At 41.8% G+C, this 23522-nt stretch overlaps 1 protein-coding gene across 1 annotated transcript in view; it reads left to right on the top strand.

Moving 5' to 3' along the window:
* Window positions 1-23522, top strand: part of LOC105354303 (neural-cadherin-like) — a 130843-nt gene that overhangs the window by 32050 nt on the left and 75271 nt on the right. Inside the window, exons 2-3 of the mRNA XM_023956114.1 lie at window positions 10782-10979; window positions 21125-21350. Of these exons, the coding sequence (XP_023811882.1) occupies window positions 10782-10979; window positions 21125-21350 (424 nt within the window). The remainder of the gene's footprint in view (window positions 1-10781; window positions 10980-21124; window positions 21351-23522) is intronic.

Genomic DNA, 23522 nt, shown 5'->3' with positions numbered 1-23522 from the left:
TGAAATTCAGAAATAAAATGAAGGGATTTTGTTTAAAAAATGCTTTAGTTTTTCACATTTTTATGCAATCTTTTTGTTCAACCCATGGAATAAAAGCTGAAAGTCTGCACTTCAACGGCATCTGAGTTGTTTTATTTCAAATTCACTGTGGTAATGTATAGAGACTAAATTAGAAAGAATGTGTCTCTGTCCATATATTTATGGTCCTGACTGTATGTGTGTGTGTGTTAGTGTGTTGGAGTAGGGGAAGTGTGTGTAGTTACAGTTGGTGGGTAATTGGTGCGATGAAAACTATAGGGTAAGGGATGACTGCAAAGTAGATTTAATTTCTTTCCAAACCCCTGACCATGAGGGTCTAGGCGCCACCAACTTGGTAAATCATCCCAATTGTTCCCCCACAAACGCAAAGAGAGAAGCCAAGTGGGAACCCCCCCCCCCAGTGACACGTCAGCTGTTTGTCAGCCGGACAAAAGGGGGCACACCTGCTGTCAGTCACTGAAGAAGCTCTTCACCTGGGACCACACCCAGACGGAGGGTAGCATGGCCAGCCGGGTAGATCCAGCAAGTTTGTCCATCTGGCCACGCCCACATCAGACAACTGGTAGTGATGTAGTGCATTGCCATCTTCTAGAAACAGGTCTGGCTAAAGACCATCTTTAACCTGCGTTTAAGACAAACCGACGGCAGATGAAGTGACTGCAAAGCTCAACAAAGGGACTCGGATGCAGGGGCATGCGCCAAACAGGCCTGGAGACATGGAGGCTCCAGAATCCAAAGGACAGTCGCTGAGCCACTAAATCCACTAAGATAACAGCCAAAGAACTGCAGAGAGAATCCACACAAACGCATGTACAAACACGCACACGCACTCAGCTAATGGGCAGTTGGGTACTGATAATGTGATTGCTGGCTGGCTTCTGCATTAACTTTGCTGCTTCACTATTAGCCACATCTAATAGCCACTTCCTCATTGATAGCTTCACAGTTGTGGATTCTGGCTCCAGGCCAAAATAATAAGGTTCATAGAAACGTCTAGATTCACCTCGCCAAATCACAATATTGACGTGGAAAAGCTTTTAGATGCTTTGCTTGGTTTGTACTTCAATCTTATTTGTTTCCATGCAAGTTCCACTCTGATCATCTTTTGATCTATGTTGAAAGCGTTACCAGAGGTATTTTAGTTATGATTATGAGGTTTTAGCCAAAATAATAAATCGTCTCGTCGGCAGGAGTTCATTAGAAATTCGTTTAGGAGTTGTGGGTGGGGTTATAGGCATAGAGCAATCCCACCCCCTTCCCCTCCCTGTTTTGGAGCAAAGCAGATTAGAAATGCATACAATCTTTTTTGTCAGTATATTTCCTCTGTTTGAACAAAGAAATGCTAAGAAATCAATTTTGAGCTTAATTTTCCAAATATTTGTCCTCTGTCTTTGGAAAAAAGGCCACAAGATTATGTTAAAAACACCAATGATGCATTTTTTATTTATTTTTATCTGAGTGGGTTTTTAAAAGTGCCTGTTTGTCAGCATCCTTACATGCTGAATTTGTACATATGCTGGTATATATTGAAGTTTTTATTAACTTTTCCAGACAGTTTTGTGCTGCAACCATCTATGTCAAATCCCATCCTATGGTTGTTTGAATCTACAGTAAAAGATTTGTCTTTTGTTTTTCAGTTCTTTCCATTGATTAACAGAAAAAGACTTGATAGCGTAAATAACATAATAATGGATTGGATTTATCTGCACTTTTCCAGACGCTCAAAGTGCTTACAGTGTGTCCATCATTCGTTCACTCTCCATTCATACTTGGTGATGGTAGAGGCGTGGCTGCCAGTTTGCGTCTCCGGTCCCTCTGACCATCATTCACGCACATTCATGCTGGTAGGCAGTAGCGTTAAGGGTTAATTTCACCCCCCCCCCCGGGAATCGAAACCCTGGCTTCCTGCATGTCAGTCCTTCACCTTAACAACCGAGCTACACAAGATATTGTGAACAAACCATAAAAGATGACAGATTTTTAAGAGTCCTGCAAGCAAAATGGATACGCGAGGGACAAAACCCTTGAGCTAAAGAGTTTAGACCATTTGCAGTCGGTTAGTCTAACTGGTTTTCTGACTGAAAATATTTTAGGAAGTGCAGAAAAGTCTTGCTGCTGTTGTTTGCCTCATTGGCACCTTTCTGAATGAATTTGCATTCTTAGTAGTCCTGTGTGTTCTAGTGTACGTCCCCTGGTTCTTTAATCCACTTACCAAGCTCCATACTGCAGTTTTTAAGGTTACACAGATGCACATCATTCCTTTAATTGGTAGACACATAAATCTTCACAACTACTAAAAGAACCACCATCAAGAAACACCTCAAGCTCAAAGTTTTCATCATTTCAACATTTTCGTTCAAAGTACTTTGTGGAGAACCGTGTTTATTATTTTAGATAGAGATGTATGGAGATTCTAATTTAAACACAACTGATTAAAAGTCTCGTCATCGTGCAGCGTTAGTGTCTTTCATGGAGGACAGTTTTTCCCTAACAGGACCTGCTGCTTTTTACTGTGTGTGCAGAAAATGCTGACTGTGGAAAGTCCTTTCCAGCTAAACTAAATAGTAGAGCAGAGGCCGTCTGAACTTTACATTTTTCCTCATTTATGTATTTCTTTTGGCAGGATTTAAATACAGTAACAGTTATATCGCTGCACCACATGGGCTCCTCTCTAAATCCTTTCTCTTTCATGGGGGGGGGCTTTTTTCCCTCAGCTCAAGGCAAAACAAAAAGGATTGAATACGTTTGTAATTTTCCTTTAGCTTAACTGGAAGAAAAACTGTCACAAGGAAACTGTAGTTGTTATGACCCATTTTGGAGCTATCCATCCATCTATGCAATTGTTGTAATCCAGGAAAATTAATCGTATGGTGTTATTAAATATGTATAACTTTATATGTATTATTTCTTTATAACAGGCAGGCTCTCTTTGTAATTGAGACTAAAAGACTCCACAACCCTCATTAATAAACCCACTCGCCTCGTTTTTCTGTGGGCGGAGCTCAGTGGTGATGCCTGATTGGACTAAAGTCAACTTTTCCATTCTTATTCAGACATGGAATATTTCTAAAGCAGCCATGAGTGTAGTAATCTGGGTTAAAAACATCACACTGACTCATGGGTAAAATGTAAACACACACATATATTAGATATTTAGTCAAAAAAATTAAAGACTTGTTTCCAGATACTAGCCTCTGCCTGTATCTTCGCATGGAACCTGCAGAAATAACAAACACAGATGTTAGAATTTGAATTCCTTAATTTGATTTTTCTCATTTCTGTCTGGTTTCTGTTCTCCTATTGTGGTCAAAGCTGTTCTCTCTGCTGGTCCCAACACCTGCTGTAGCTGCTTCCTGTGTGCAAACACCTGTGTTGCTTTTCAGTTCAATCCAATCCAATTCAATTCAATATTATTTATGTAGTCCAGTATGACAACAACAGTCGTCTCAATGGGCTTCATTTTCATTCGTCAATTGATGTGAACACGTGTGTTGATGTGTGTGTCTGTGTGTGTTAATACCGATGTGTTTGTGCTTGAATGTGAATGTATACATACATATCTGTGTGTGTTTGTTGATGCATGTGTGTGTTTCTATGCATGTGTGTGTTTTATGTTTAGTGGTGTGTGTGTGCTAATGTGCATGGGTGTTTGTGTGTAGGTGTTAATGCATGAGTGTGTTTATGTTTATGCTTGCATGTTTGTATGTGTGTGTGTGTCGATGCAGGTGCGTGTGTATATATATGTTTTTGTTTTCCGGTTATCTAACACTACTTTCGTGATATTTTTTGAGATTTGGTGAGATCAAGCTTTGAAAAAAATCGTTGTGTACAACTGTAAAACTGCTAAGACAGTTTATAAAATACATTGGAAAGTTCATGAAACATTCCTAATATTCTCTACATCTACAGCGTTATTTTAACAATCCCAAATTCTGCTAGCTTGATGCTAACGTATAATGGAATTTCCCATAGAACGGCTAATGCTAACGCTTGGCTGACCTAAACATACATTGCTGACAGCGTTATAGACTCACAGGCAGGAATTTTCCGAACACTTTAAAGGAAAAATATTTTTAAGTAACCATTTGTGGTCTAAAGCACAGTTTTTTGCTCCAATCTTCTGGAATAAAGTGTAATGCAATAGTGCAAGCTCCGCCTAGTGGCCAAACTGAAACGGCCTCCAGGAGAGGCAGAACATTAATTTTTGTAATATGAGTTAGTTTGGAGCCTTTACAAAGTTAACGATCTGCACATTTTTGTTGGAGCTTCTCTGTTTGAGAAATCATAAAACACTGTGTGGTGTTAACATTCTCATTGGATTAATATTTCACCAATAAATATACCGTATGTGAACTGAATTATTGAGTATTTTAATGTATTTCTATACAAATATGTCTAAATGTGTAAACCATGTCAATTTAAAATCATATCAAATCTGACTTAATCGAGTGAATCGAAAGAACTGAAAAAAATGTAATCGAATAGATTCTGGAATATGTTTGTGATACCCACCCCTAGGGTCTGTGTGTGTGTGTGTGTGTGTGTTTGTGAATGCATGTGATTCTCTGCATTTGTCTTTGTGTACATGTGTGTTTGTGTTTACATGTGTGTTTTTAATTCCTTTTCAGTTCTTCATGTTTTTTTACTCTTATGTCTCAAGTCTTTTCATCCAGTCAGTTTGCTTTTTCCCGCCTGCATTCTCCGGGATTTGAACCTTCTATCATCTCTGGCGGCAGCATATGGATGAGAACGAGGATTCAGGTTGGGCTGCTATCATGGATTTGCCAGAATGCACGTCTGGTCATTCATCTGACCAATCAGCCTTTTGGCATCCAAAGAAGCTGCTGCAACTGATTAAATGTGCTGTTGATTTGTGGGGAAAAATACGGCAGTTCTTCAGTTTAGTGAAGCGAATGCTTTGTCAGATGCCTGGTTTGACCTTTTACTTTGTTTTTGTACTTCATTTATACACAGAAAGTTCAGATACATTCTGGTCCCTGACTCTTAACAACAAATAGCCTCATTTGATCCTAGAAAAAGTCATAGCGATGCTCACAGGCTTGGGGTCAAACAGTGAAGTAGGTTTCTGTGGCCAAAATGTTTAAATTAAGGACCCAGTTTAACCCTTACCGGTCTAACTGGTCTGCATGCTGCTGTCCTGTAAACAGATGCTTGACATATACATACTGTAGTACCTCAGAGGGTCATTTTCTCATTCCTGTTGGATGATTTCCATTATTATCGATCTAAATTTGGTGAAGACGTCTTTGGATCTTCTCTTGAGCTGGCCTGAGGGAGGAGCTGGAGATGCTGTTGGTTTTGCTTCGACTTCCAAAAGCATCAAAAGAAACAGAACAAGCTCCGGTAAATGCAAACGCTGCAGCTTTAATGTTGTTGTTCCAGTGGAACATCCTCTGCAGCGCTGGAAGATGTTCAGCTCACCACGTTTCACCTTTTGATCGGATCGGCAGAAACCGTCTAAAAATTAAATCTGAATAAATGTTTGATGTTGGAGACTTTTTGTCTCTTATTTAAGAGGCTTCTCAATTCTAAATTAAACTGGTGGAGAACTTGTTTTTAGAGATACTTCAGGGTGAGGAGATGGACTCGTAATGATGAAGCGACCGAAGCAAAGACCTGAGTGGCTTCAGGTCACATTCAGAGCCACGGAGGGGTGCTGTGAGTCGGTCAGGGAGACCTTTTTCCTCGGCTGGAACCCGGATCAACCATGAGGTCAAGTGAAAAGAGGCAAATGTTTTTTCCTCAATGTTGGTCTCTGTGAGCAGACATGAGTACAAATTTAACTTAAAACTTAAAATCCTTGATGCTTTTCATGTAAAATAATGTATTCAAACATTCAGAAGTGGAGACTTGGACTTGGATTGCATTTAAGCCTTGATGACGGGATGTTTTGTTGAAAACTGAGCTCTGGGACTGATCTTCCTGCCACAGCCTGTCAGTCAGGTGTTGTACTAAAGTGCAGACACAGCCAAATTATACCTAAGCTGTTGAAAGGTGTTTTCGTGAGAAACGTTCATTCTAGGGAAGTAAAAAGAGCATAAATTCCTTTTCTGGAAATAAAAGTCTGTCTCCTTTTTTTTTCTTGAGTTGACATCATGAAGTAACCAAAGTTATCCTTAAAAATTCAGTTCTGCTTTTATTTGATAGATTTGTGTTTATGCTTAAGACGGCCTCTGTTTTCATGGCTGCAGTCATCATGTGAGCCAGACGGCTGTAGGTGTTAATGTGCACAGACCAGAACACACACTCAGGTGTCTTTATCGGGCTCTCTGCAGGATCGGATTTGCGGTAATGAGCAGAACTTGTGGGCTCTTACATTTGTAATTGTTCTGGAATGAAATTGCCAGCGTTTTTGTTGAAGTCGTAGGTGTTAAAGCCATTTGGAGCCGCTGCCTGGTCCAGGCGGCGCGTTGCGGGGTTTCCCTGAGTTAATAGATTTCAGTCCCTGGTGCTTTTAGCGTATTGATGTCCTGCTGACAGGTTCACACCCCGCCTTAAGCACAGAGGCTGAGTCCTGGCTCGGAACAGAGCCTCCTTAACTCTGCAAGTGTTTGCTTAATGTACCTCATTACTCCCCTTTGAGCTGATTTTCACTTTTTATTCACTAGCTGGCTAAAAAAGCACAGCTGAAACTCCACGCCTCACACGGGCCATCGATGCTTATGCTTGCAGATGCACTTTGTTTCATTCCGCACAGACGCATTTGTATCCTAATTTCCTCACTCAGTACAAGTATGAGGCGCAGGGGATGCATAAGAGAAAGGCTGGTATTAATTAGACTGTGTGTTCTTTCTTAATTTTCTCCTCTCATGGTCTGTGACTCTGTGTGTCTTTTTCAATCACGGATGCTCCCATCGTCTTTTGCTGCGTTGTGCTGGTTCCTGCTCCTCCCCAGAGCCCCTGTTTTTGGGTCGTCTGTTAAGGATCAGACGATGCTCTGCATCCCTCTTCTCTAGCCTCAGCATCTTCCTCTCCCTGTGCAGATACTTATGTTCCTGTATCTGTGCCTCTACACGCACACACACACCCACACACACACACACACACACACACACCCACACACACCCACACACACACACACACACACACACACACACACACTTGTCCTTGTTCTGTGGGCAGCACATACGTGCACAAAAGCACTCGACACAACTTTTTTATACAGGCAAGCCACTTAGCAGCTTTATATAGCAAGTACCCAAGGAGAGGATTAGCAGCAGAAAACATCAACAGAATGGCCTGCAGTGAGGAGGGAAAATTCACACACATCCGTGCACAAACTCACAAAGGGTGCAGACACACCACATCCATTGTGCTCGCTAAACCTCAGTCTGCCACATCCTGCACCCATATATCCCGACTCTTCATTTACTTATAAAATATTATGGTAATCATCCAGCAGTGGGTTTTATTTCATAGGGGATTGTATTCTGCAGAATGTGTTGGCTTCTCGTGACGGCGTGCACAAACCGCTCCGACCTCCATCTGGAGGCGGAGCCTGCGATTCTTTTTTTTTTTTTTTTTTAACTTGTCCTGTCCAACAGCTAGGCAGACAGATGAGAGCTGAGGGGCTCTTGTGTTGGACATATTTTATTTTAACAAGAGGGGTTATTAATCTTCAGACAAACCAAAGGTATGTCTGAATAAACCCCTTTTGGAATTGAGGCCAAACTTTATTAATTTCAATCATGTTTGAAAATCTTTGGTGTTGGACCGGACGGAAAAGGAAAGAGGGGAAGAAGAGAGAGGGACGTTAGAGAGAGGGGGGGGGGGGGGTAGGAGGGTGATAATAGGAGGGGAAGGGGGGTAAGACCATGAAGCAGCATAAAGCAACAAGTTTACTGGTTGTTAATCATTATGGTAAGGTTCAAATGTAGTACAAAAAGGGCGGGGCCTGTCCACACACACACTCAAATGTTATAAACACACCTGCTAGCTGCAAAAATGTCCACCTGTCGACATGTACACAAAACAGATAGTGTTCACACGCATACTTATGCCTTAAAACCAACTAGTGTGAAATATTTCAGTCATTCAATCATGCAAACTGTTAGTGCATGAGCCTGCGATTCTTCATCACATCTGTGCTCCTGGTCCGGTCTGTGCTCGCTCACAGCCACCGCCAGCTCACCCAGATGATTGAGAAGAGTTCAGCGAGCACTTTCTCCAGCTCACACAATGGCATTACACCAACATGCATCTGCATGCATACTCTTAGCGTGCTTCATTATCTTTCCTGAGCTGATAGACTCTAATTATCTGGCTTGGCTCTGATTAGTCTCTCTGTAACAAGCTAATTAGATGGAGCCTTGTAAAATCTTCTCCAGCATTACCACAGAGACATGGCTGGGAAAGACACCAACAAGCAGGAAGCAAAGAACGTGTCGCCATGCAAAGATTTGATGGTTAACTAAATGTTAAGTGCAGGAGCTCGGATTTCTTTTCGATGAAGAACCCCCTTCTGTACTTTGCAAAAAATCTCCCTTCTCTAAATTCATCACATTAGGATTGGTTGCTCTTACTGGGCAGGATGATCTGGCTTAAAGTGCATAAATTGTCGCTGTCAACTTTGGAGGCGATAGGATCTCAGCATTGATTGGTTTCTCAGCCCCCACAACACACTGGCTATTTATCCTGAAGCAAGCAGCGTGAACTTTTTCCTCACCAGCAGAGCAACTTTAAAGCCTGAGCAGAAAGCCAGATTAATTCTCCCGTCCAGCTTCTTCCTCCCTGTGTTATTATCCTTCTAACAATCCTTTTAGGAACTGTCACACACTTTGTAGCCATTGTGTTTTAGCAGTGAATGCTCCCAGCCCAGTCTACACTGCGTTTTCCATTCAAACTTCAAGATGAAAAAAGAGGAACTGGGATTTCTGTACATAGTTTTATCCAAATGAAAACATGGCAAAGAGAAGGACTTGTTTTACGATTCCTGGTGGATAAAGGAACTTGCTTTTGTGCAGGTTCACGTATAAAGTTTAGCTCTTTGTGGGAGTAGAGCTTTATTAAGCAGAACTGCGGTGTTCATTATTTGTTCAGTCAGGTGGTTCCAGGCTGCAGCACAGCCCGCCTACTGTTTGGATGAAGAAGCACATGAAGTATGTAGCCTATGGCCACAGTCACGGGCTTGTTACATAATGGGATTTGGAACTACTTTTAGCTCTTAAGTAGCTCACCTCTGTGCACAAGTGTCCACTGGTGCGTGATTGAACAGAGACACGGGGGGACATGGCTGCTACTGTCACACCAAAACATCCCAGATGACCTCCTTTTACTTTTAGGTTTCCAATCTAGTAAAAATCTGACACACAGGAGCAAAAATGTCGGCGTAGAGGTTTGTATGTCAGTTTCCCAAAAGTTTGAACCTTTTATTCCACAGGAGAAAATCTGATTGACTCATAAAAAACACTGAAGACAGCTGTCAGTCTTTGCAGGGATGAGGTCGAGCGAACATCAGCGCATGTAAAGTTCAGAAGTGACATGAAAGCCTCCACTCTTAAGAAGGTTAAAGTTCATGGCCATTCTGATGAGTTGAACTGTGATGATCCCAGTAAACATCAAACAGGAGTCAAAGATCATTTTTCTATTAAATTTGGTCCAGAAATCTATTGAAACAGGTTTTTTCACACTTTATCTTGATTTTAGAAAAAGGGGTTTGAGTTGGATTTTGTTGTTGTTCTCCATCTTGTTGTGTGTTCATTATATTTACCGTCATCAGAGTGAGAGTTATGTCTTTATGCATGGCTTCAGCCGGTGTCTGCCCTGCAGGGGTTTTTTCTTCTCTGAGGGGGGGGGATGAGGGGGTGCAGATGGCCTCCATGGATCCCACTGATCTGCTTGGCAGCTCTTCTGACGTTCCCTCGCACCACACCTGATCAGTGCCGTTATTTGTGGAAAAAGCATCTTAAGTCAGAAGTTCTGTGACTCCTTCCAATTTGTAGCATCAGATCTGGCTGTAAGAGTGTCCCACATTTCCAGCTGTAACGGCGTCGGGAGTTTTTTTTGTGAACACGGTTCCCTGACTGTGTCACTGCGTCTAATGTGGATAATGATCCCCTGCTACAAATTCAGGCAGAATTTGCGCTGCTCCTCTGTCCTCAGGTGCTGCTGCGCTCGCTTGTAGTCTGCCTTGACTTAGACTGAGCGAGTTGGTAATTGGATTCCTGGAATCTTCTTATTCACTTCAGTTAGGCAGTGTGCAGGCGACAAAGTGCCTACTGTCTTCAGGCATCATCCCTGCACCCCTGTGGGAAGATCAAGGTAGATTTACCCAGACCTGGTGGATTAGACCTCGGCTAAGACTTTCTTCCATGGTAACACGGATGCCTGGATGGGAGCCCTAATGTGGAAGGGGTGGATGATGTCACATGCACCAGCCCCTGCAGTGATGAAGGAGGCTACAGTGACATCTCAAACACAATAGTTGTGTGTGCACTTTAACAGAAATGTGTGCTTTTTTTGTAAGAATCAGGTTTAAAGTCTGACTGAACGTTAATTTCTTTTGATCTGAGGTCTTTTCTGCATCAACAAAAGCACTGACGTTTATCAAAATATTGTTCTTGAATGCACTTGAGAGGAATAATATCTCACCTATATCTACGCTGGCTTGTCTGACGGAGCCTCATCCTTGGCTGCTCGTCTCTTCCCTGAACACACAGTTACATGACAGCTGTCACTTTCAGTAATCACAGCTCTGTCACTATCTCTGCACTCTCCCCCAGGCCCGGACTGGTACCTGAACAAGGTGAAGCTGAAAATCACTGATGTCAACGACAATGTTCCTGAGTGGAATATGAAGCCGTATCCGTACTTGGCTGTTGTTCCTCCCGATGCCCCCATGGGAACGTTTGTCTACCAGCTCCAGGCTCGTGACGGGGATGAGGGCAGGAGCGGGGAAGTGGAATATTTCCTGTCAGACGGTAAGCCTTCTGTTGCTCGCGTATGAACATGCATCTGATGGGAAGTAAAAAAATAATAATAAAAAAAGCTGCATTGTTGATGAAAAAAAGCTGGTGGATTATCGAGCTTTGGATATGAATACACGCGGCCGACACCAGCGCAGTCACTCAGACACACCGCCACGGGCAGTCGCAAGCTCATTCATGCATTTATGGACTCTTTAGGTGTCCATTAGATTCTCCATCTCTTCCTGAGTTCCTCTCTTTTTTCCTCTTTGTCCCCCCCTCTTTCCTTCACACAAAAACACACACACTCTCACAATCAGACACTCCCACACACAGCCAGAGGCCGTCACACATTTGTTTATTCACTTTTCATTCTCTCGTGTCTGTCTGCAGACACAGAACCCTGTAAGTACACGATCTGCGGTGCACAAACACATGCGGTGGGCTGTTGGAGCTCCGCCAGAGCTCCGGCCCCCCTGGTGTTTGAAGGAATAAAGGCTTTTTGGCAGAAACTTCAGCTTGTGTTCATGTAATGGATTACTAAATTCCATCACATTCTGATGGTTCTTTCCAACCACCTTCACCAATGAGTCCCTAATTTGAAAAACAACCTACAGTGGAGGAAATGAGTATTTAATCCCATTCTGATTCTGTAGGTTTGCCCACTTAAAAGAAATTAACAGTCTGTCATCCTAATGGTGAGTTCATTAGAACAGTGGGAGGAAGAAAAATAATTGATATAAATGTATTTGCATTTTATAGAGGAAAAGTATTTGAACCCTCTCAGTACTTTGTGGTAAAACCTTTATTGTCACCACAGAGCTCAGAGGTTTCTGGTAGTTGAGCAGGTTTCTGCACAAACACAGTTCTGTGGCCTTGGCTGTATGTTTTGGGTCACTAATTGACGGCTCATGGCTCCACCCATCCTCCCATCCACATGGGTGAAGTAACCCTGTGCAGAAAAACACCCCCAAAGGATAATGCTTCCACCTCCGTGCTTTATAGCGGAGATGGGGTTCTTGGGGTCATAGGCAGCATTTCTCTTTGTCCAAACACGACTGGTTGAGTCGATGCCAAAGAGCTCCATGTTGGTCTGATCTGACCACAGCACCTTCTCCCGTTCCCTCTCTAAACCATGAGGAAGTTCATTGGTAAACTTCAGGTGGGTCTGCACACCTGCCTTCTTAAGCAGGGGAACTTTCCCACCATTGCAGGATGTTAAACCAATGTGGCGTAAAGTATTCCCAATGGTTTTCTTGCTGACTGTGATACCAGCTGCTTCTGTTGAACCTTTATTTATCCAGGTAGGTCAATAGAGAATAATTTCTCCTTTACAGCCACGGCCTAAGTTTTCAGCAACATTACAAAAACAGAATGATGGTGGAATATAAGCTGCATGCACATAAAACATCTTTATACGTCAATATTTACAATAAAATCTCTGCAGGGGGCACTAAGTTACTGTTTACAATAAAAGACAGAAGGAGAGCAATTAAAACATAAATAAAATCCACATTCATCACAAACCACACCTGTTAAAGATGTTTTAAAGGCAGCCAAGAAGACCAAGGTATGCAACTTCAGGGTTTTCTGCAAATCATTCCAGTCATAGGGGCAGAAAAACGGAATGAGGAGCGGCCCACAGTGATATGAACTCTGGCTACAACCATAGTGAGAAAGTCACTGGAACACAAACTATGATACTTTGATACTTTGGATACTATGATACTTTGAGATCATCCAGTAACTCCTGCTGTGTTGTTTTAGTCCAATTTATGACTGTTCTCATGGTCACGGAATACCCCCCAGGTCAGATCTGGCTTCTTGCTTCTTGCAGCTTCTTGCTGGTGGTTTTGTAGTCCATTCAGGTCTGGTGCAGGTCTGCAATTTTTTCCCTTAAATCCACTAAAATCTCTTTAGTCTTTCCCATGTTGGAGAGTTTGGAGTCTTACTGATGGACTGTGGACAGGTGTCTTTCTACAGGTGATTAGTTCAAACAGGCAGTTCAGGTGACAGGTTGATCAGGAGAGTCCAACTGGTCTGTGTGAACCAGAACTGTTAATGGTTACAGGGGGATCACATACCTATTTTTCTCAATGAACTGCAAATAAATGTATATGAATTCTTTGTCGTTCATTTTTTTCATTGTGATTTTCTATCCTCTCACTTATCAAAAGAAGCCATTAAGATGACAGACTGTCAATTTTTATTTAACTCACACAATCCATAAGGGGTCACGTACTTATTTCCTTCTTTAAGCCCCAGGAATGACAGGCGGGTATCTGCCCTTAGGACGACTACAGTCTGACCCCCTGATGAAGTTACTGCACGGCGGGGGAGGAAGCAGGGTGCCCCGCGGAGTTTGCTTGTGAACAAAGATAACCAACTGTGTTAATTAAATTGGGACGGGCTCTCCGGGGCTCAGCCATATGCTTTGTCATCTTCAGATTCTGAATGTTCCAGATCCTCCCCAACAGTTATTTTAACGCTTCACTCAGACTCCGGCTACAGTTTTCTGTCTCTGCTTTCAAACACAAAGCTCCATCTTAGCCTTTCTTCCTTCATCCTGTCAGACTCTGTCTTGATGGGAGTCATCAGAGCTGTTGATTCCTTTTTTTCTGTGCTCTGGAGCAGGATGTCAAGTGTGGCTGGAGAAGATCTCTTTAAGAAATCCATACATGCAGATGAAGAGTATTGACGGATGGGACATGCTTTGTACTTCGAGTGGAGGAGATGAATGAAGCGCAGCTCAAATATCTAGAGTCCACGTCTCTCTGGAGTGAATCTAATTTGCCAGAATCCCATCTCATCTGCACGTTTACTGAAACACAGCAAAGACTGGTTGTTTGGCTGCTGCTGACTCAGCTCCCATTAGCCACACCCCTCAGGCCACTGCAGGTCACATGGAAACATGGCATGGAGGTCACATGGAGGTCACATGGAGGTCACATGGCAGAGCAAGAGACTCCTCATCAGGCATGGACCTCATGTGAATGGATCCAAGGAAAATGGGGCGTTTGGTGCCCCGTCATCGCTGAGCACTCAGTGGAGCAGAGGTCACCCCCGCACCTCATTTACAACAAGCTCCTTTTGGTCTTTTTCTGTTCAAATGCAGGCCCATCCACATGGCATTCAGCCAACCAGGGGTTAGGATCTTCCTCTTTCGCGACATTAAAGTTCAAGAGCCCAACTGTGACTGGCTCCACTTTCATTGGAATGGATATTTTAAAGTCCCACTTGGATCATCTTTTGATCTGTTCTCAAAGCGTTCCCAGTGGTATTTTAATCATGATGATGCTGTTTTATGCAAAATCAAAGAACCAGTGTTTTTTCTTCTAGGACATAGTTTCTGCAGAGCGACAGGAGTTCATTGGAAATTCACTTCTGAGTTGTGTTGCAGAGTAAGCCTGTGCTCATTTCCCTCCGGTACTACAGCCCCCCCCACCCCCAACATAACATTAGCGGTGCAACAAAAACGGCAGCAACATCATATCCATCCAGCCGTCCAGTTCAGCTGCAGATTCCAGCTCAGACCTGGAAAACAAAGACGTTCATGGATCTGTTTGTCTGACAGTGGATGATCAGAATGGAGCGGGGAGCTTGTGCCCCTCCCAGCGTATTTTCTATGTCACAGATACGATCTTTTTCCAACAGCATTCAGTCATTTGCTCCCGATTTACAGATTAAAGAGATACCCAGAAATGCTATATTTTTCTTTATCAATGTCCTCCATCATCAGAAAACTGCCACAAGAACATGTTAAAAAAGCACAATTTTCTTCAGAGCGACCTTTTAACACAAAGAACAAAAACCAAAAAAGCTAAGTAAACACAACCGTCCAGAAATGGTTTTACTGCTGTAATCTAGAAGTCAAGGGAACGGATCATTTCGTCCTGTTCAGAGGAATAAATCAGCGGTTTGAAAAGCACCAGATAATCCGTCCAGTTTGTCAGATAGAGTTTATTCTCCCGTCTGCAGGCGGCTGCAGATCCTCCGACTTATGCAGATCTAAGGAATAAACACTTGAATGAATCAGTGTTTAATGTGTCACATATTGCTTCATCACTATAAACATTGACACGGCGCCTCATTCTGGGCCGTAAACTGTCTCGCTGCTCATCAGGCGACCGTCAATCTGAATCAGAAAATAGCCTCCAACCAAAGCGCTGGTTTGAATAATGTTCCCAAAACCCATCAGTGCCAAGCTGTTTTAATAAATTAGTATTTTCTTTTAATGTCTATTATATTGTTTCTCTTTAACTCGCGAGCTATTTAGAATTGTCTCCGCCTTCACATAGAACAGATGGGATTTGGCCTGAGAGCCGAGGCCGGGCAGACAGATGACTGCAAAGTCTGTTTGGTCTTTTAACGTTTGCTGACAGCATGAATAATGTGATTTTATCAGTTTATGTTATAATGTGCATGTAAAGAGCATTTTCAAAGACACTCTCAAGAAAGAAAGAAAGAGCAGGCTCCTCAGGCTTTACATCAAACATTTTATCGAAAACATAAAGAAAGTACATTTCTACACATTAAGTGCTAATTACTCAGTGATACTATTCATCACTTTCACAATACCAGTTAGCGGGTGAAGCAGGTAAGACTGTTAGTTGATGGAGTAAAAGGTGTGGTTGAGCAGTAAACTGAAGGTTTAGTTAATCACATGTATTTACAACAGTGTGAGAGGCTGAAACAAATTCTGTTCAGTTTTCTTTCAACATCTCCAAATAACAACACAAAGTCATCTAAAGGCGATTCACAAAGAGAAAAAAGCTCAGCCATTCCCTTTGAGCGGGCACTTGGCGACACTCAGTCCACCATTCAACCAAAAGAGACTTTCGTGCACAGAAACCAGCCGCTTTGATGAGTTTCTGTTCAATCGGCCTTCAGATGAAACCTCAAAAAAAGAAAAAGATGTTTCAGACCTTAAAGGCAGAAAAAATTACAATTTCAAGTTTTTGTTGTCATGTTTTAAGAGATAAATGAGTTTTTGACATTCTTAGTCTGGGACTGAAAACTGCAGGTCAATCCTACATCGATGGAACTTTTTGGGACCTTTTGGAAGCTTCTGAACTGAACTGGAGTCCAGCAAAATCAAACCTTTTATGTGGAGCAGATCCAGGAGGTTCTTGTTCTATTCAAGGAATCTGCATCCCTCTCTGACCAGCTTGGATAAACTTGTATAAAACAGATTTAATGTATTTATCAGAACTTGTCTTACACACAAGTTGCTTTTACCAAAGGAGCTTTTCTTTTGGTAAAGAGTGAAATATTTTATTATATTATCTGTCTGCTCAGCTGTTGGACAGGACAAGTTAAAAAAAAAAGAAAAGATAAATGTTCTCAACACGTAACGTTGTCTGGTTTCACAACATATTTTTTTCAGTATTTAAAAAACCAAAGCTTCATTTTTTTTAGTACGAACTGAGTTGAACAAATGTTATTGAGCTATGGAACAACAACCATAAAAGTAATGACTGAGCGTCTACCTTCTTGTTTAGGTGGTGAAAGAGTCTCCGTGTTTTGCCAACAAGTGATTTGAGTGGAAGACAGAATTAAGACGCTGAACTAAACGTTTGCTTGTATATTAAGTAAAAGTTGTTTTGGCCAGCTTTAGAATTAATGCCAGATAAAATATGGTGATGTTTAACAGAATAACTTTTTTCTACAATCTATTCATAGGTTTCTCGCTGAATCTAGATTGTCGCTTAAATGGGAATGTGTACGTGTGTGGTTGTCTGTCTTTGTGTGTCCTTGGCCATATGTGTGTACAAAAACTGGACTAGAGCCTCGCTTCCACTGAGCGGTACATTACGATACGGTCCAGTCCAGATTTTTGAGCATTTCCGTTATAAAAATGGACCCATTAAGCCGGACTGCACCGTACCATTTTTGGGCCCCCATTGGTTGTAGGCCCATAGAAAAATGGAACAGACCGGTTAGGGCAGAGATGCTGTTGAAAGCCACAAAAGAAAGCTCCAAGAAAGCCTCTGTTTTCCTTTTTGCCACCGACAATCTTCTCTTAAACAGCATTAAATGCTTTGGAGACACGAAAAACCAAAAGCCAAGCGGAGAAAAACCGAGCTGCTGGATGACCTCCATTGTTGTTGTTGTTAGCTTCACTCTGTATGTGTCGTGATGGCCCAACTTGGAGTGGAAACGCTAACCTGGATTGCCTGGACCTTTCCAAACCAGATAGTACTTCTCAGGGGAAACAAAGCTTAAATGACGCCCCCCCCACCCCCACCCCCCCGGTGCTCCAAACAGGACGAAGCCAAAATCCCATAAATGTTTGATTGATGGATTTCATGTAACCTGCTTTTAAGTGGGAGGGATGTGGCCTTCCATTAAGCTCACTCCTGATTGGCAAGAGTGGTTGCCATAGAAACCTTGCCTCAGACAGACTCGAAGTAACCACTGCTAACTGTTGACATCTGACTCCAACATGCAAATCATCCATATTGCAAGAAAAATGGCGACTGAAAGGACTCCAAATGATTGGAGCTAAAGGTAAACCATTTTCAATGGGTGATGATGTCACACTCACTCACTCCAATTCTCTGATCCAGTCAATGTCCAGCCAATCAGATTGAACCCCACTTTACCCCCTAGGACAGGCTCCAGCATCCTGTGACCCCCCCCAACAGGAATCTAGCCGGTTTAGAAAATAGATAAATGGCGTTTGGTTTGGGTTCACCTGTACTCAATTTCATTTAATGCTGGTGTCTGCACACAATATTTCTCTTAAAAAGGGATTTTGTTTTGCAGCCGCGGTAAAATGTCGACTCTTACTTTTTAGGCGATACGAAAAAAATTGTAAATCAAACAGTTTGTTCAATTCCGTGAATCTTTATCTATCCCCAGAGGAAAATTAAACAGCTTCAGTATGAAATTGGGATAATAGTGAGAGCCAATATTCATTACAGTAAAGAGCACTCATGTTGAGTTCCTGCTGCAGGCAGGATTGACCCCGTGGACGGGTTTGGTAGCAGCGAATATGACGAGTCCTCCGACGGATATCCCATTATTTAAACCCCATGCTTCGCCGAAGACGTGCTGCATCCTCAAGAGTCTTTTACAACTTATGCAACAATTAGCTGTAGGGGCTCCTGAATCATCCTCAGCACGGAGGCTACCTTCATCATCTGGGTTTTTAGTTTGCTTACATCCGTGCTTCTTCTCTTGCTCCACAACATGGGTAAAAAAAAAAAAAACTCTCCACCACAGACCTGCAGGGGAACACAAACATCTAACTGCAAACACTCGAGATTTTCTTCAGAATTACATTCTGCTCCCCTCCTCTCAGTGAGCAGCCTTTGCACTCATCTCTGGCTGGTTTCTGATGTTCGTGGAGCTTTACTTCTCCAACAGCTGCACCTCCTCTCTCAGAACCACAATAAAAATTTGGTTCATTCTGGTTGTCCTATATCAAAATTTTGTATAGGTCACATTGAAAAGGAGGTGGAGAGAGAAGGACTTCAGTGTTTCTGCCGGTGCTCCTCTGCTGCTGAGGTGCACGAGTGTTCAATCTCAAACCGGATCACTGCTGGATCACTAGTTTGTCCGTATGAGAGATGTTTCTTGAAAGTAGGCAGAACAAAGCATCTTCTCCATCCCAACCTCAGGGCAGTTAGAGTCAGGATTCTGCTTCACCTTTATCCACACCTGCTGCTCTGGTGATTAAGCTCATTAAAACCATCAGATTTTAAAATCTGGATTACTAGATTTGGATGTTCATTAGATTTGGGGTTTCTGAATCTTTCTGAGGATTTTCCCCTCTTTTAACCCTCAGATAGAGAACTTTTCAATCTCTGGATCACTGTTTACTGGACTGTAATGGAGAGTGAGCGTCAGTCATCCCATTCTTCTCTGGACAACTGCTTACTTCCTCTTAAATTCCCAGTTTCCTTCTAGAACTGCTCCTTGGTGGCCTCCTCCTGTCAGGACCATCCAGCTACTCTCTGAAATAAAAAAAACAGTTAAATTCACCCAGTTCTGAGTTATTGCCCTTTTTAGGTTGAAGGATTAGGATGGACTCTGGACAAGGCCATCGACAGAAATAAAAATCATGACATTCTTGCCAAACGTACTCACTTTAATTTCTCAGAAAGTGCTGTTTGTTGGATCAGACCATATTTCATGGACAGGGCACAGGCGGCAAAAGAGGAGATTCAGAATCATCTTTTGCTTGTTTCTGTGGGAGTTCCCCAAGTCTCAATATTGGGGCCTCTCCTTTTTAGCCTGTATGTAAATGACGTGTCAAATATATTTCCACATGTAAAATACCGTTACGTGCAGGTGACACAATTCTTTATGTTCATTAAAGGATAAAGCTGCTACAATTTTATCAAGAGTCATGGAGCCAGTCAGTGTCTGGCTCCATGACAGTGGTATATATATATATATATATATATATATATATATATATATATATTTGTGCATTTTATTATTGTATTTTGAACTTGTTGTCTCACTACATGAAACAAATTGTTGTGCTGTTAAGGTTAGGGTTAAACCATTCTGAAACCATTTTAAAGCCACTATAAAAAAGAAAAAAAAGAAAGTCCTCAATAACTAGCCTTTGCGGTATTACTATTGTAACATTTTGAGTAAATATAACATTGGATTTTGAAAATAATAGTTTTAATAACGTTTTAAAAGGCCTGCTCCCCCATATTTAACACATTTTATACAAAAGGAAAACGATGTAGGGATTGGCACCAGAGTGTTAGGGTTAGAGGAGACTGGGAAGTACAAAGATGCAGGTTTACATTTAATGAAGTGGTGGAGTTCATCAGAGGTTCCAAATTTTGGAGCAGACTACCTGATCACATCAAAAACTGGGAAAATTATAGTGGATTTAAAGGAGTTTGCTTGGGATGATCCTTCAGGTGCATCCATTCCAGAGATTTACTTTTTTGTTTTCTAATGTAAATGTTCTCTACTCAGTGATGTTGTACGTTGCATGAGCTATAGGCCTCTCTTTGTTTGCAATGTTTGTGGTTTCTTTTGTTTTTTTTACTTGCTTTAGGACAACAGATGCATATATGCACTGGCATATTTAATTTCTAACTATGCTAAAACATATATTATTGTGCGTTTTCCTATAACTCTAATAACATAACGTGAAAAACAACAGCAGGTGGTGTCACCTGTCTGTCCTGGACTTGTATAACGTCAGGACAGTGGTTCCATCTTCACTGCAGACGGATGGATGAAGGTTTATGACTACAGAACAAAAACAGAACCTTCCTCAAAACCCTGGAGCCAAGTATGGACTCGGGTTGAGGTCCAGTCCCAGATTAGTGGCAGTTTGGAGCTTTAGCCCCTTTGAGGCTGTCTGGACCTGCAGCTTCACTGTAGAGTGGTGGGGGAACAGACACGGAGAAGAACTGATCCGATTGGATTTCTGTTCTTTGAGTCTTTGAAAGATTCAGAATCTTCCATTTATTTTTTAAACAACTTTGCAGTCTTTTGATGAAAAAAAATGACTGAAAGAAACCTAAAAGAAGGATTTTCTGAAAAAAGTTCACTATTTCTCACATAAATTGTCCTGTTTGGTGAAGTTATGGCAAAGAAACTGAACATATACAAAAATCTCCTTTTATTATTTAAAGTTACTGTTAAATTGATCCCATTCTTTGTCTTTAGGATGCTCCCCCCACCTTAGGGGGCGCTACAGTGAATCCTCTGCCTCATGTCCTCCTTCTCTACATCCATGAACCTCCTCTTTGGACTCCCTCCGGACCTCTTTCCCTTTGAGCTCCATTCTCAGCATCCTCTCACCTTTATCATCACCGTTTCCATCTGCTTCCCTGCATGGATGTCCAGAAAATCTACTGTGATCCGATCCTCTGATGGATTCAGTCCTGGTCCATCCTGGTCCCACAGAGAACCTCAGCATCTTCATCTCTGCTGCCTCCAGCTCTGCCTCCTGCCTCTAAACCAACAACATGGCTCCTCTCGCCACTGTCATTTCTGAACATAAAATGAATTCATTTAAATATTCTTTAACTCTCAGTAGTGTATGGTTCTGTTTCATCTATTTATTGGTTTTGTGTTACCTGCTCAGGGATGTGAACGGCCCTTTGACACGTCCGTTTCAGTCCTCGCGTGTTCTTTGTCGGAGGCGTAAAGAAGAGAAATGTGTTTTTCTGCAGGGGGTGACGGCTGCTTCGCTGTCGACAAGAAGACGGGCCGGGTGCTGACCACCGGGCTGCTGTTTCAGAAGGACAGAGAGTACTTGTTGAGCGTGGTGGCCCTGGACGGCATGGGGAGCCACAGTGAGCCTGCTATGCTCTCCGTGGTGGCGGGGGCCAGGCCACCGCAGTTCACCAACAGCAGCTACTCCATCTCCATACCAGAGAACACGCCGGAAGGACAGCCGTGAGTGCTGCATACGTTAGCATACGCTGTCACACACGAGGGGGCGGAGGGGATGGAGGCAGAATTCACAAACACATCAACAAATGTCGGGAGGCTGCAGCCACCTAGGTCTGTGTGCACTTTGATTTGGATTCCTGCTACACATGCTAGATTGAACACAAAATGACATCACTTAATCATGGACCATCATGCTTTGCTCTGGAGATAAAATTGCACATGCAAGGGGATTACATTAGCAAAGATTTACAGACATCGCACTGGATCTTAATTCAGAGATGCCATTAGAGCTTTGCTGTGCAAAAAACAGAATTTTGATACTATCTAAAAGCATTATTAATTTCTCTGCTTGAAGGGACCTGGGCTGGACTGTCTCGTAAAACAGATTAAATGTGTGTTGAGGTCTGACAAACCAATTATTCCAATCGTTCTTGCAAAGATACACTCTGGAGCAAAGACAGAAAGGATCGCAGGTCCGACAACCGGATGTGTGATGGAATCTGTTCCACTAGCAGCACTTCTGTGATTGCAGCAGGGATGCTAAATAGTGGATAGAGGTTTCAGAGCAGCACACCCTGCGACATCTTTTCCAGGAAACTTCATGCATCTTTCATCAGAATCATGCAAAACAAGTTTCTTTATGTGCTGCGCTGCAAAAAGAGGAAACCTAAAAATGGGAAAGAAATGCTCAAATTAAGAAGAAAATCACTGGAAAAAAGTGAAATGATGCAGCAAGTCGCTTTAACTGGGATATCAAAGATATCAAATAGAAGCATTCAAAAAACAGAAAATAAGCTAAAAAAATAACTGTTAGAATTACTTTAAAATGAATACAATACAGCCCATAATAAGTCTGTTTGGTAGTTCCAATCACTTATTTTAGGAGCTTTTATGACCCGTATTGTAGTTCATTTTAATCACAGTGACATAAACTAGTGCAGTAACGACTCATTTTAGAACAAAATGAGAATCTGTTGATCCATCTCAATAAATCCTTTAAAAAACTAGAACTTGCTCTTATTCCAAAAAAATGTATCCACATCTTTTTCCCAAATAATGACAATGGACGTCAGTCTAAACTTTAACATAACATCCTGAAAATGGAAACAAATGTTCAGCAATTTGAGTTTCAAGAAGAGTTGAAAAGGATTTGGACTCATGTTCATAACAATTTCCATATTCTAGATCTTGGCTCTTTAACAGACACACAATTCTTTCTGTGTTGATTTGAGAAAAGCTTTTTAAAATGTAAAGAGAAGTTTAAACAACTTAAAACCTGCTGCCATATCTTCAATGTCCAATAACAACATTTGAAATCTTTGTGTGATCAGAGGAGGTCGTGTGTGCAACGCTGACCTGCACAACGAAAAATGCAACAACACAACAATTTCTGCAGAATGGAGTTGCGGTTGCAGGAAAAACTGAACTAAATACGACATCCTCGGCCTCTTCAGAGCCAGGATTTTCTTTGACACAAAACAAGAACATTTAGCAAACATAAGTTCGATTGGATCATGCAGGGGAGTCTAGTTTATCAGAAAATGACACTAAAACACGCACATGTAAACATGGAATCTCTAACAAATGAGACCGTGCCATGAAAGCATCACATTGTGCTGATTTGCTGACTCGTTTTGACAAGAACAAGTTTGGTGTTTATCATTGCACATCTGCAAATATCTGCAAATAAATAATTTAGGCATTTCTGAAAGCAGACACAAGATTTCAGACGTTAATTTTTCAAAACTTGTGTTCATTGGTGGTCATGTATTCAAACCAGTGCACTCAAAAAGCACGGCAAGCAACATTTTTTATTTGTTTGAGGTTTATTTGATGTTAAAATGTCACATACTAATTTTATACAATAATCAAAACTAACCAAAAAAGACTTAAGCATCATGGTTAACAGAGTCCCTCCAACAAAAAACAAGCTAGAGTTCACATGGAAACAACACTAAACATCCAATAGAAATTATGCTACAAACACACAAAGTACTAAACCCAAATACATATTTATATTTACTCACACATACATACTCATATACATAAATGCATTTAAATACACATTAACATTAACACACATAGACTATTATGTTCACTAAGGCATTATTCAATTTCACAAGTGTTGACTAACTGTTTGACATTTTAACAGTGACCTTATTTTTTTACAGCATT

This window comes from Oryzias latipes, chromosome 6 (assembly GCF_002234675.1).
Source record: "Oryzias latipes chromosome 6, ASM223467v1".
NCBI classification, from domain to species: domain Eukaryota; kingdom Metazoa; phylum Chordata; class Actinopteri; order Beloniformes; family Adrianichthyidae; genus Oryzias; species Oryzias latipes.
The sequence above is the reverse complement of the archived record's forward strand: the minus strand, read 5'-3'. Positions and strand labels throughout refer to the sequence as shown.